The 13,768-nt window shown below is 39.5% G+C and overlaps 1 protein-coding gene across 1 annotated transcript; it reads right to left on the reverse strand.

Annotated features, from left to right (window-relative positions):
- Nucleotides 1-9,890: 9,890 nt before the first annotated feature.
- Nucleotides 9,891-11,730, reverse strand: LOC119723631. Its single transcript, XM_038194375.1, has one exon. The coding sequence runs from the start codon at nucleotides 11,167-11,169 to the stop codon at nucleotides 10,540-10,542; it is 630 nt and encodes a 209-aa protein (XP_038050303.1). The 5' UTR covers nucleotides 11,170-11,730; the 3' UTR covers nucleotides 9,891-10,539.
- Between the last annotated feature and the right edge of the window lie 2,038 nt (nucleotides 11,731-13,768).

Consider the following 13,768-nt stretch of genomic DNA (forward strand, 5'->3'; position numbering starts at 1 on the left):
CCGCATTTGCAATTCCGCGTTATTTTGCAATTGATTACACACCTGTGAAGGGGTACAAGCCTGCTACACTGATTCTCTGACCTTACAATTCCTCAAAGTCTATAAATTGCTCCGTTTCATCTTAAGTGGGGTCAGGGAACCAGACTACAAGACCATGATTGGTTTTGGTTTTTTTCCCCAGCATCTACAAGCCCAAATCGTGAAACAAGTCAGTTTAACAATATTTGCCATAACATACTTATCCTCCAAATCCATTTATTTCTGAAAATTGCAGCAAAAGCAAATGTTGTACATTCCCTTTCAACTAATAGCAGATGAAGCTAAATTACCAGTGTACATGTATCATTTGATCATAAAAAGAATAAAAAAATCTTTAAAATGTATTAAATATTACCCAAACAAATGACCACTAATTTTCTAGCAATCATCGACAGAGATACAGCATTTCAAATTAACTCAGCACCCAAGATGGCCACCCGACAACAGCTGAACCAATCTGACCCATTTGTAAAGGGGAAAAAAAAAAAAATAAGGGAGACAATCTCTTCGAGGAGAACAAAATCAGTCTGGAACAGAGATCAGAAGCAGACTCGGCAATTCAACGCTCGGCTATCCACCCACTGTACTATATTACATGTACACACACACAATCCACCCCGCTTCCCCCCCCCCCCATGTACCCACATTTCAATCAATGTCCTGCAATATCCAAATGTAGGCCAGAAGCACGAAAAAACTTGTTACAGGTCTACTCACAGGGACAAGGGCGTCAATCGCTTCTCAAAAGTGGGGGGTGTCATACGTGTACATGTACCTTGCTCAGCACTAATGCGAGCGCGAAGCCCTAACAGTGTGCTCAAATTTGTATCCTTGTGGAGACACGCACACAATAGGGAACAAAACATTGTAAAGGTCTCCACAAGGCAATTTCTATAGATGAATAGGTCTCCACAAGGTTTTTACGAAATAGATATATGGATTCTACTCAAAAACAAGGAATTTCCAAGGTGGGTTGATCCGTCGCAAATGGAAGAGTTTTAGAAAAGGGATATTAAGTCCGAATTTCAGCCAAGGAAATTAATTCTGGTTTAAATAAGAGCATTTTGAAACTTCACTTTCAAAATTGAAAACTTTACTATAGTACACGAGAACAAAGAAATGTCTCCACAAGGATACAGATTTGAGAGTGGGTGTGGGGTTCGGGGCCCGCTAAGGATTCTAGACTCTTTGTGGTTTGATCTAAGGCAATTTCTGAGCACTAAAACCAATTTTTTTGAGTAAAAGATCATCTCTTAAACTTCATTTTCGAGTTTGAAGTCATTGAATTACCAGTAGCTATTCTGAGCTATAGAATCGTTATAGTAGGCCACAATTTTTATTCAGGGATGAAAAAAGTGGGGGGGGGGGGGACAAACGATATGATATTCCCCCCCCCCCCCCTCTCCCACAGATTGACGCCCATGCACAGGGATTGTAAAATGTACTCAAAAATAGGATTGGGTGTCAGAATATTCACTGGCTACAGTACTTTTATTGGACTGTGCATGAATATTTTGGGCCCTGTCTGATGACTCGGGTCCGATGAGAGCAAAATATCACTATGACGTGACATTTGCAACTAAAAGACCGATCCCATTAAACCCGTTTAATGATGCCATAACTGGAGAAACACATGTGCGACAAAAGTCTGACATCCGTGTACATAAATGTACTTATTGAATAAAATGCATGATTGCAACGTGCAGTGTGGCATCTACATGTAGGAGATATGCATGGGCTGTTGCCGATGTGTTAGTAAGCAAAAACAGATACATATTGTATCGTCACCATTTTCACAAAACCTACTACTTTGCAACACCTTTTAGGCAGTATTAAGAAAACATTCACATGATTCTTTGAAAGGTAAACTAATACATGTATGTAAACCCAGTAATCAGGTAATAATTAGCCCAAATTTATCAGTAAAGCTATGTGTCCCTTCGTGAAAATGAAAATAATCCATATTGTTTCCTACATGTAGGCCCTTTCTGTTCAATGAAAGTGTGAATTATAATAAAGCTCCCCATTATAATAAAACTCCCCATTGTTAGATGAATCAATATGGCTAGGATCAAATCATGCAGCTTGAAGTTCATGCCAAATCGTTCAGTACTTGCAATGAGGATGCGCCACACATTAAGTCATGTCATCTTCTCTTAGACATGATACCTTTTATCACTGCAGCTATCAACGGGCACTTATGCCAAGAAGCTAACAGTCCATACAACATAACCTAGGAGTATTTAGTGTCACAAATGATTTGTGGGAGCACAGGAACCACGGTCAAGCTCTCGCTGCAGATATTTATAACAAGACGCAAATTCTATCTGGCCTTTGCAAATGTGCATTCTATCATAGGCCATGAACACTAAAGCCTGGTTCATACTCGGCGCGAAAGCGAAAGCGAACGCCATGGCAACGTCATGGCAAGTATTTGCACTGCAAATTCGTAAAACTTGAACATATTTCAACTTGGGCGAATTTCGCAGCGAACATGCCATGACGTCAAATTCGCATGGCATTCGCGTAAAGTATGAACTGGGCTTGAGGCCAAAAAAAAAAAAAAAAAGTCTCCGGTTTCTGGTATTGAGCTTGCCCCAAAAGTGGTGCGGCGACGCGTTTTTTTTTTCTTTCCCCCTACTGTTTTTTTTCTTCAAATCGGCTGAGGTTGCAGATGACGCTTCGATCCCCTTAAAACTCTCAAAAATATCCTTCAGAGTGGAGCTTGCGGTGACCTCAGTAAGGTCATAAGGCTGGAGAATTCTGCACCCACTTACAGTCTTGACCGACACGAACATTCTTTGGGAAATATGGATAGTCAAGACAAAATCTGAGAAAACGGTACTGGTAGTAACGTTAGACCATACAGCCACATCGACATCGTGCACGAGCTGCCGGGCTGGTCATTAGTCTGCTCCCTTACATATTGCGCTAATTAAAAAGCGTTTACTGGTTCCAGATACCCGACAATCGCTCCCTCAGTCTGGCTTCCAGACGCACAATTAAAAAATTACAACGCCGTCTGCAAATGGTGCCCGACTAAATTTAGCGCAAAATATATGGGAGCCCGGAGAGGCCACATAAAGCTTAAACTCGATCGTAACCCCATCTAAAAACACGTTAAAATTGTGCAGCAGGATTCCAGTCAAACCAGTGAGTTTGGCGGTTTTAAGACATCATCTTACATTGACAAAAAAACTTGTTTAAAATTGTTGACGCGCATGGCTACGGCGACATGCGCGCAGACAAGAAACCGGAGACATTTTTTTTGGCCTAATACAGCATACACACAGTGTACAGTGCAACACAGTACATGTACCGTACATGTACATGTACTATGCACATTCCACACACACGATGACACGAAAGACCCATACACAAGCTCTCGTACAATTCACACAATATGACCGCCATTACTGCTCCCTTAGGAATCACAAGCATCAGATTTTTGGGCATGTAATTTTATAAATCTGTATTCGGCATTGGTCAATATTGAGTTATCGCTGGGTTAGCCGGCCCTTGGCCCAGGCTCATTAACAGAGGTTTGCGGCGTTACCGGTAATTTAACACATAAAAAAAAATGAAATGTGGTGAAAAGACCAATTAGGACTCATACATGTACCGGTACAATGTACGAGTTAAACTGGATAAAAAGCGATAAAATGAAATTCAATATGATGGCTTGTGGTATGGTACACACAAAAGAAAATGATCTTAAAATAAAGCCCAGGCTGTATTTAAATGTCAACGTATAAATATCTGACCACAGATGATGTGTGAAAGAATTTCATATCTAAATTTAATCCAAATTTTCGGACTCTTTTCCAAGATTCCTCAGTGTTATTTTATGAATCAGTATCAGAATCACTTTGATTTATTTTAAAAAATTAATCCAGTGTGACACTGGATAATGTTAATAAGAAAAATCACAAAATCAGGTCAGCAATTTATAAAACTGAAATTGATGCATGTACATAGCACACAATGAAAGCAGTACAGTATATGTACATGGGACACACTCTTCAATTCATGTGCACACGGATTTGTCAGCTGTACGCGTGCATTGATTTTTACAAGCTCTGATAGTTGATCATTCTCTTTCTGCATAAATTCATTGAGTTTAAATGACAAGTGCATCATGACACATCCAGTCAGCTTGTCAGTGCATGTGACCAGGTTAAAGGAACTCCATGTACATGTATGTACCGGTATGTGATGCATGATACTCGTACACTAAATTTGCAGGTGGATAGATTTCATATTTTCATATTTTCCTTTGATCCTATCATTTTTGTGAATAAATAATTAGTCTACATATGTGTATAACAAAACGGATTTAGGATTCAAAAAAGAAATTTCACGTCGACTTTGCATGTTTCGTCAACAAATTTTTCCCCTGAACTCAGAAAAATTCTAAAATTTGAAGTTGAATTTGAAATGCAATATTTTGATATGAAAGTAAAGAATTATTCATACATTGTCAAATTTTAAAAGATTAATAGTGAAATATTTAATAGTGAAATATTTCTTCAAAGCACTTATTAAGAGTGAAGTCAATTTTGTTATGACTTTGTTATGATCAACCCATATAGGTGTTATCAACAGAAATTGCGCAAACAAATATATAAATAAATAAACTAAAAACAAGAACATTGTATCTGTATACGAGTATACATATTGTATTTAATGTACCAATACCCAACAGAATCTGACTCTGAATGTTTTCAGTTGTCTGCTGAATCCAACAGATTTCAACAGGAATATAAACATGTATACAAGGTATTTACTGCTCGATCCAACAGGACCCAACTGAAATGTGAAATAGTTCGATCTTTTTGGATTCAGCAGGGTGAGGGTTTTTAAACAGAAGCGCTAACCACAAAACAAAACCAAAGAAAAAGCTAAACGCAAGAGAAAACCAGACTGCAGTGATTGTAATGACCGTCTACCTGTAAGTACAGGAGTGGGTCCGTTCAGTGACAGCACGGTAATCAGGGACACTAGGTGTAATCAGTTACAGCATATGATTGTCCATTAGTGTCCCTGCTAGTGTGACAATGAGTGACAATGACGAATGAGACGGCATATCTGCAAATAACCCTAGCGGGATACGCCGGAGTAGTACCGGGCCAACCGATCAAATTAAATCGCTGCTCGCTTTGGAAAAGTTGGTATCAAAAATTGATTAGAATTTTTTAGGACGAGCTACTGCGGACAATGGGCTAAGGGTTCGCGGAAATTCAACGTGGGCACATTTTATTTAAATATAGACTGTGATTATATACACGAGGTAGAATGAAAATTATAGGCTTTACCTTATAAGGGAATATATATGAACATCATTGGTTTTTGCTGTAATTTTCAGAAATGAACTATTTGAGGGGTTAGTTGACATGTTTGAAGTTTTGTGTTCGAAAATGCTGGAAAAACCAAGAACAACAAAAATGTTCAAGTAGTCTGGTTCCCTGACTCCACTAAATATAAAATGGATCAATTTACAGATGCCGGGAAATTGTAAGGTAAGGGAACCAGTCTAGCTGGCCTGCACCCGTTCATGAACATGTAACCAATAGCAAACAAAATTTGGATTGAAAAAAAGGTAAATTTGGAGCAGTAGGCCTACCGGTAGTTGAAAAATAGTTAGGTTTTTCAAACGGTGGTCGGCTGACCACCGTTGGAAATTTTTCCAAAAATACCATCTTCTTGAAAATGACTTAAATGACAGGTGCCATAATTTTACAGGATGCTTTAGACTGTCATTAACCAACATCCTAGTAAGGTATTTTGTAAAAACTTGGTAGTTTTATTTTTCGATGTTTGCAAATATTGTATTCCCTCTAAAGATAGAAAAGAACTGAAATAAACAGTTCGAGTTGGGTTACTGAGAAATTATAAATAACGATCCATGTCTGTATCATTTGTAAAATTAACAAAAGTTTATTTTACCACAGTCATCATTTTCAACAATAAAAATGGGGGAAAACTACATGTCAATTTGAACAAATAATATGCCATAGATGCACTTATAATTGAATATTGCTTTGTCCAGAATGTCAAAGGTGCCGGATATATTTATAAATAAGAAAATGGTTTTTTTTAAAGTAATAATTTAAGCAATAATGAACTTGTGACACATCAGATTTATAAAGATGTCATACATGTACCGGTAGCTGCTACTGAGCGAGAAAATGTTACATTACATTGTAGCAATTCACACCAACGTTAAATTACACAGTAGGCCTACATGTACATGTGTATTTCGTTTATTTTATGATAAAGAAAATTAAGCAAATTGCTGGATTTAAGGCCTTTCATTATAATCACAATACGGTATACCTGTTCCAAATTTCTCATTTCATACAAATGTTAATTTGTATGGATACACAAATTTGTCACTCAATATTTTAAGCTTTCATAATAACTTTGAGATCTCTCAGTAATTGGAAAAAAAATGCATTACTTGTTTTAATACGGAACATCAACTCGCCAATGTTTGAAAAAGTCAACATTTTCTTTTTCGTTGTTTTAACATTCTCTAAATTTAATGTACATGTACACGTACGCATTTGTCTGATTTCTCGGGGAGAAAATGTGAAATAATGTCATGATTTTTTTTCAGCACTGATTTTTTAGTGGCTTATTTCAAAGGTCATGTATAAGTAAATTCAGGATAACAAGGCGCGTATAATGCATATTATGCAGGAGCATAAGCACAGCCAATAACCCACACGTCTTAAGTTACACAGACAGAGTCAATCTCTGACTGTGCCAGGAATGCCGTGCGTTATTCACTGCTAAGATCCCCACGCCACGCAACAAATAAAATTAGCCTAAAAAATGTGCCGTTTATTAGTGTATTTTCTGCCTTAATGTGCGGCGATAAGTGCATATTTTGTTGTGAGCGGGCCGGGGATATAACCAGCGGCACAATGAGCCTGGCAGAGCCGGCTATAAATAGCACTGGGCTAATAATGTGCGTGATGTCACGTCAGAGATGCCGCTATGTAAAAAGCACATCCCGGATGGTGACGTCACTGTGCTACAAAAATGGATTTGCATCGTCGAGCTGGCAAGAACCACACGGTACGCTGTGTTTGTCTTGAGTGACGGGGGAGAAGAAGAAGAAGTAGAAGAAGAAGAAAAAAAAAAAAAGGCTTGAAGGGGAAAGATTTGCAGTCTGGAAATAGACAAACCTTGTTGATGTCTGCCAAATAATATGATTTGCATCTCAGGATTGTCCGAGACGTTAGGTTTTTTTTGGGGGGGGGGGGGGGGGGGGAGGGGTATAAAATTGCAAGGGTGCAGAGGTTGGGTATTTCCTGTAAGAGAGCTAGGCATCTTCAAGACTGAAGCTCCCCGCGTACTCTGCACCAGGAAGGAACGAGGAGTCACTACCGACATGCAACCATATCTTGCATTTATTGATTAGAAGCAAACGATACCATTCTCTGACAGTCGCCTTTCACAATGTGACAAATAACCCGGTTTCTCGGTGCCAAACTCATCAATTCGGATCCTGCTCGGTTGTTAATGATTATCTAATGCTTTATATACTCGTTTTCAAAGCATGACATATGATTGCAGATTGTCATGTTTTCAGGGGATGCGGGCCGTCACTCCACTGACCGACATAATTTATTGGAAACTGCTACATTTAAAGCGGATTGCGTGAGCCGTGAGCCTCGCGGCGTGAGGCCCAAATTTTAAAGCGGAAATTTGGCAAAACACTTCTGGAAAGGTAGATAAAAGGTTTCAAAAATAACTTTGCATGGAGATTTTTTTTAAAGTTCATGTGGTTGTGAGATTTTTTAAAATGGCATACAAAAGTTTCTTTATGTGTACACGGACGCTGCAAGAGTTGACCCGTGTCAAAGGTCATCAAGGCAAGAAGCTGCCTCGATGCGCTAGCCGCGCCGATCCCGGACTTTATTTTATGAGATTGCGGCAGAGACTCGTCACTAAAGTGAGGTTTAGTCCGATATGAATGAATGATTCCTAGTCACACATGATGAAGAAGAGAATGAGAATGAATGTCAGATGAGGAGTGATCACGTCATTATCTTGAGACCATGAAGCGGCGAAGCAGACAGATGATGGATTGTTTGATAAAGTCGTTTGGTGTGAATAACAATGACCAGACAGTAACTGCATGTACTGTAGCAGGCTATTTGTGACGGCTATTAAAAAAGAAATTCAGGATTTTTTTGGGTGTGAAATATGCACACATTCATGTACAGACTTGATTTAAATAAAATATATTTCAAATAAAAAAAACAATGAGAACTACAGTTTATTTTCAAACACAAGAAAATGAATTTGTTTAAGAAATTATTTTCTTTTGGCGTGTCTACACGTACCTTACAGGAAAATTTCAGATAGTTTGTGATACAATTTTAAAATATCTGGCTCTTCAAAAATATACAGACAGATAGATCTGTCGTTTGTTTTGTAACCTAAATGTACACATATGCTGTTAACTCTCCTGCTATTTAAACAGTCACAGACAGTCAAAATTCACTTCCACTTCCCCTGCTTTACTTTTTTTATCAAAGGCTAGTCACCAGCAGTCAGATCGTATGTCAAGCAAGCACTGTAACGACATGTAGTCAAACTGGGTCAACAGACAAAGCAAGCAAGTTGTGGTCACAGCTGTTCTATCACTCACCGGGAGTCAAAAGCATAGCTGTATCAAGTTAATTAAACAGTCCCAGCCAGTCAATCCTGCTTTATGTAGACTGGGAATTCTGAACTGTTGAAAACAGTCACTTGTTTGATTTTGACTGAAAGGACAAGTTGGCACTGAATGTATGTTTGCATAGGAGGGTTAATACAATCAAAGGACACGACAAAAAATTTATTTCAGATTTTAGTTTTCCTTTTTGACTTGTGACAAGAGGAACTGAGAACAGATTTCAAATATGTAAATTTAGTTCAATCAAAGCACGTTAACTTCCACCAATACCCTTCAAAAGGCACCAATATACACTGCCTCTCTATCATTCCAAACTCAACAGCACATCTCATTATGCCATTTTTAATGACTTATTGATTTAATTGGTTCACACAACCCGTCTAAATGTACTGACTGTGACTGGGAAATGGCCTAAATGGCCACGATGCAAAATGGATTATGTTCAATTACACACGGAGTGGGGTCCACTCAAGCAGGTTAATTAGTTCTATGTTGCCTTCAACCCTACAGCAGATGAAATTAAATACATGTAAAGTATTTTAAAACAAAAAAAATTCATATTGGCAGACGTGCCTACATTCCATGCAATTCGTAGGACAATTTCTAGAACTTTCACTGCTTATAAGATTATTTTGAATATGTATGTTCGGTTGTGATTTGAATGTTTCGCTTACATGAACATGCTAAATTGCTCTTAAAACTTAGACAAACAATTGACAAAAATATGCAAGAAATCTGGTGATTTGTTTAAGTAACCCTAACTCACTACCTAGGCATTTTTGCTAGGATGCAACCTCAATCCTGCAAAAAACCTCCAACTGCCTTCATGTCAAAATTGCATACAGACTCAATCCTCCAAAATCCTCTGTTATTTCCTGATGTGGTCCTTGGAGGGGTGACCACTGCCTCAATCCTGCAAAATCCTCTACCAATCACTGTCAATATGTCAAGGCAGAGCCAGTGACATCCTGGAGCAGTGCGGAGGATTTCAAGTATAATCTAGGCCTAAATGTATGCATGGCTGAGCATCAACAACACAAGGTCCTGCCCAAGAGCTTGACACAGTGCATCCTCCAAAATCAACCACACCTTTTTGCCATATGACCTCAATCCTGCAAAATCCTCCATTTCTCAAAGAGAATTTTGGAGGATTTGGGAAGGTTAGGGTTCATGGGATTTATAAATGCCCTTTCCAAATTCCAGAGTTGACTTTTCAAAACATTTAAAGCTAAATGTTTTGAACACCACAACAGGTGCTATTAATGTTAAACAATGACATTAAGATGTCATTGTTTAATGACACATCATTGTGATTCATGTTCCTAAACTTCTTTTACATGAAGAAAATAATGCACTTTGAACTGAAAAAAAAATTGTCGCATTACAAACTTTATTTATTCGAGCAGGCAAGAGATTTTGTTGCACACATGGGGAAATGAAAGAAACAAATTTTCTGAGTTGTTCTTGTAGCCAGCTTTTGCTGCGATATCAGTCCACACACCGGAACACCTGCAACTGTAAACAACTAAACAAACAACTAGACAAACAAACAAACATAAAAACACAACAATCCGACAATGCTGGACATGCAACCTGGAGTGCTGGTAAATATTGGTAAGATACTGGAATTCCGGACTTCTTTTCTGGACACCAAAAAGGTATTATTGTCTTGCTTTAGATCTTTAGTGTCGTGTCCGATCCATTTCTTAACGTCCAATGGTACTTTTCAAAACTTTGTGTTCTGACAAGTCTTCATTTCTTGGAATCCAATTCGCCACATGAACATTACTGGACTCCAGGCTGCATGTTTATATGGGAATACAAACCATGACTCCGTAAGTGTCCGGTCGTTCAGAACATACCTTACAATCATCGCAGCCATACATTGAGTAGTTCCTTTCACAATCGTACCGACGTAAAATGGAAGAGTAATTTTCATAATCTTCTTGGACTCCTTGATCCTTTACTAGAAGATCCTGCAAACAGGATAAGCATCCTTCTCTGTCCATGGATAGGCAATCCGAATTGTTATTCCCAACGTGTACTAAATTCATGCGAGTCCTCCACGCGCAAGTATCAAGACTAAATTCCAGGTCGCTTTTCGTCCGACACTCTACGGAAAGGTTACAAATTTTCTCCGCGTCGGTCCTGTTCCTCAGCGTGTAACACGACTGCGTTTCCTCCGGACAGTGTGGTCCCGTCAGCGAGCATAACGTAGTGACCGGTGAACTTGGAGGTCTGTGGTACTGTTTTGTATTGGTTGTGATGTTGGTCGCTAGCACCAGGAAGTTCTCCCTGCTAACGTTTGTGAGTAACGACAAGAGTATATAAAAAAGCAGGGAGGCAAGGGAAATTCGCCAGTGCTGTAAAATCTCTCGCAGTGCTTTGAACAGCTTCTCCACGATCGTAAAACCCCCATCATTAAACCTCAAAGTCATATTTCAGACATGTAGGCGGTATGACGTAACAATGCTTCTTACTTGGCTGTGTCTGCTTCACCGCTCTTGCTGGTTGACGGGAACCAGTGGCAAGCTCTGGTGTCGAAGAAAAAGGGGCAAGGAAACAACAGGAGGATCAGCTAGACGGCTACCGGCTATGCCTCTCCAAGACACAGTCTCAGATTGCGTGGTAGCAACAAAAAATGGCGCCTCTCTTATATCCAAAACTCCAGTGCGTAGGGATCCCATGTAGTTGAATCTGCGCGCACTATGATGTACAACACACAGACTGGATCCACACAACATATCTATTTACGCGAAATCCCCGCGATCTCTAGCCGCTAAGAAAGGGTCAAAATACCACATGAATGCTTCGGACGGCGCTCCTAGTACATCCACCGGTTGTTTGTGCGTATTATTCCAACAAAATCCTCCGGAAAATGTGATTCTCGACGCCGTGAACATGATGTGAAGTTGCAGGGTGTTGGATAGCAAGGCTACACGGCCGCCATATTGGTACATATCAGACATACCAAATGCCACGCGCATGCGCCAGGAGAAATTAATTGACGACTTCGAGCTGCGTGCATTGATGATGTAGCATGGCTTGCATTCGCTGCAGGCAGGCAGCAGGCCATTGCAGAAAGAGAAAAATAATCAACCAAGATATCGTGGAGAGAAGGAAAGGGCGCCAGTTTCTGTGACTAAAATAGAGCCACACTTCTTCAATGCACTACTTGTTGTTTGGGAAAATAGTCCCTATACAGTTCGCGACCAGGGTTCGCGACATCGCGTTGTTTTACACGCGAACCTTTGGGGCGCACTTTGCTATCTACTGAAGACGAAACCACTTTTTGGTAACATCAGATTTTGATGAGCTAGGTGTGTCCCCTTATTAGCTTTTTATTGAATGGCGAAGTGCGCTTGACTAAAATTGACTTTTACTTAGTCTTGGTTTAATTTGACCGTTCCTTGATGAAAAAGTGGGGAAACCCGGGCCGCGGGTAACTACAGTCGAACAACAAGGTCCTTGGGACTTTACGAATTACCTTGTTATAACAGGTACCTTGTGTTAACAGTAATGGAAAACAAAGGAAAACAAAGAAAAACAAACATTTGGGACCTAAAAATGTGCTTGTTATAATTGTGCTTGTTATAAGGATCTTGTATTAACAGTGATCTTCAAGGTTGGACTGTACAGGGTGGATAACAAAAAACCCAAAACCTATTTAGAGAATAATTGTGGTTTTTGTGATGTCATTTGTCACAGAGTGAAAGGCTATGGTTGCCAAAAGAGATTTCACCATGCAAAGTGGCGCAATTCTCTAAATAGACCCTTTCATAAAACTTGGTCACTGATGAGTCAAACGAGAATGTAAGGACATGATCAGGGTGTCATTTTAAAGAGGAGATGCAACCCCAACAGAGGATATCTCCCTTTGATTCACATGTGCCCTACTTCTGTTCCAATTAGCAATAATATCTCGGTTTCGTTTTTTTTTTTTAAAGAGTCCAGTCCACCCGGTATACTCCGCGTAGCCTAAGTTATAACAATGGAGTTATTTTACAACTAAATAAGGTCAGGCACTGATTTGTTCACCAAGTCTGATTAAGTCTAATTACACTTCACTTTCACCCAAATAAATACCCACCGATCCATCAAAGTATTGGGTCACCCGTCGCCTTTAAATCCTTAGTTTTGGACTAGTTAAGGCTCTGAAGAAAATACCGATCAAGAATTGCCGTATAGTTTAAAACTTTAAAACCGTAATGGCTCCGGACTAGGGGAGATAGATCTCTAATATACTTCGTCCCCTACGAATGAGCCTTATCAGTTTTGGTACAATCATCATCGCAGTACAGGATGGTAGATATGCCGAATACACAGTACCTTGTTTAATAAAGTACGCGGCACCCAAACAATTTCTCGGACCCCCCCTTTTTATTTGCCTACCCAAACCACAAACATTCCCGTTTCTTCCTTTTTCCTTTAAGTATTTGCCGTCTATAACGCCAGCCTAAATGAGACGTAGAAAAAAACAAAAAAAATCCAAGAATTAAAAAAATAACCGCGCGTAGTTCTCCGTCAGGTTTCCCAGTAAACCTGTCACGAAAAGTGAAAGGTTGTTGTGTACGTCAGACTCCACTCTAGCACCCATGTAAGTGGGTATGAGCTAAACCCTGGGTGTACCGAGCTTGAGCGGCTCTCTCGAGGGCCGGGTAGCTGGCACGATGCGGTGGAGACGGGACCGTCGGACTCACTAACGAGTTGACGGTAGTCCCCGGCATGCTAAATGTCACGCTAGGTACTTCACACAGTGCGAAGGGGATAGAGCCTTTACTTTACCAAAAAAAACCACACATATATCGCATCGGGGAGGTTACACACTCGAGCCATTGGGCAATGTGTGGATTATTATTAATAATCATCTGGTGTATGTACTTATGATTGATGTATCACTCAAGATCAAAACAAGATTTTTGAGTGGGATAAATTCATCACAGTGGTATCCAATTTCCAAATTGTTTGTAGCGAGGATTATTTTTTTTAGCTCTGGGTATACTTATTATGTTAACTTTTAAGAAGTCAATTTTAAGT

The sequence above is a fragment of the Patiria miniata genome, unplaced genomic scaffold (assembly GCF_015706575.1).
Source record: "Patiria miniata isolate m_02_andy unplaced genomic scaffold, ASM1570657v1 HiC_scaffold_17, whole genome shotgun sequence".
Lineage (NCBI taxonomy): Eukaryota > Metazoa > Echinodermata > Asteroidea > Valvatida > Asterinidae > Patiria > Patiria miniata.

Bases quoted from the DNA above. Each gene is read 5' to 3' on its own strand.
- LOC119723631 (XM_038194375.1), bottom strand. From the start codon at position 11,169: ATGACTTTGAGGTTTAATGATGGGGGTTTTACGATCGTGGAGAAGCTG.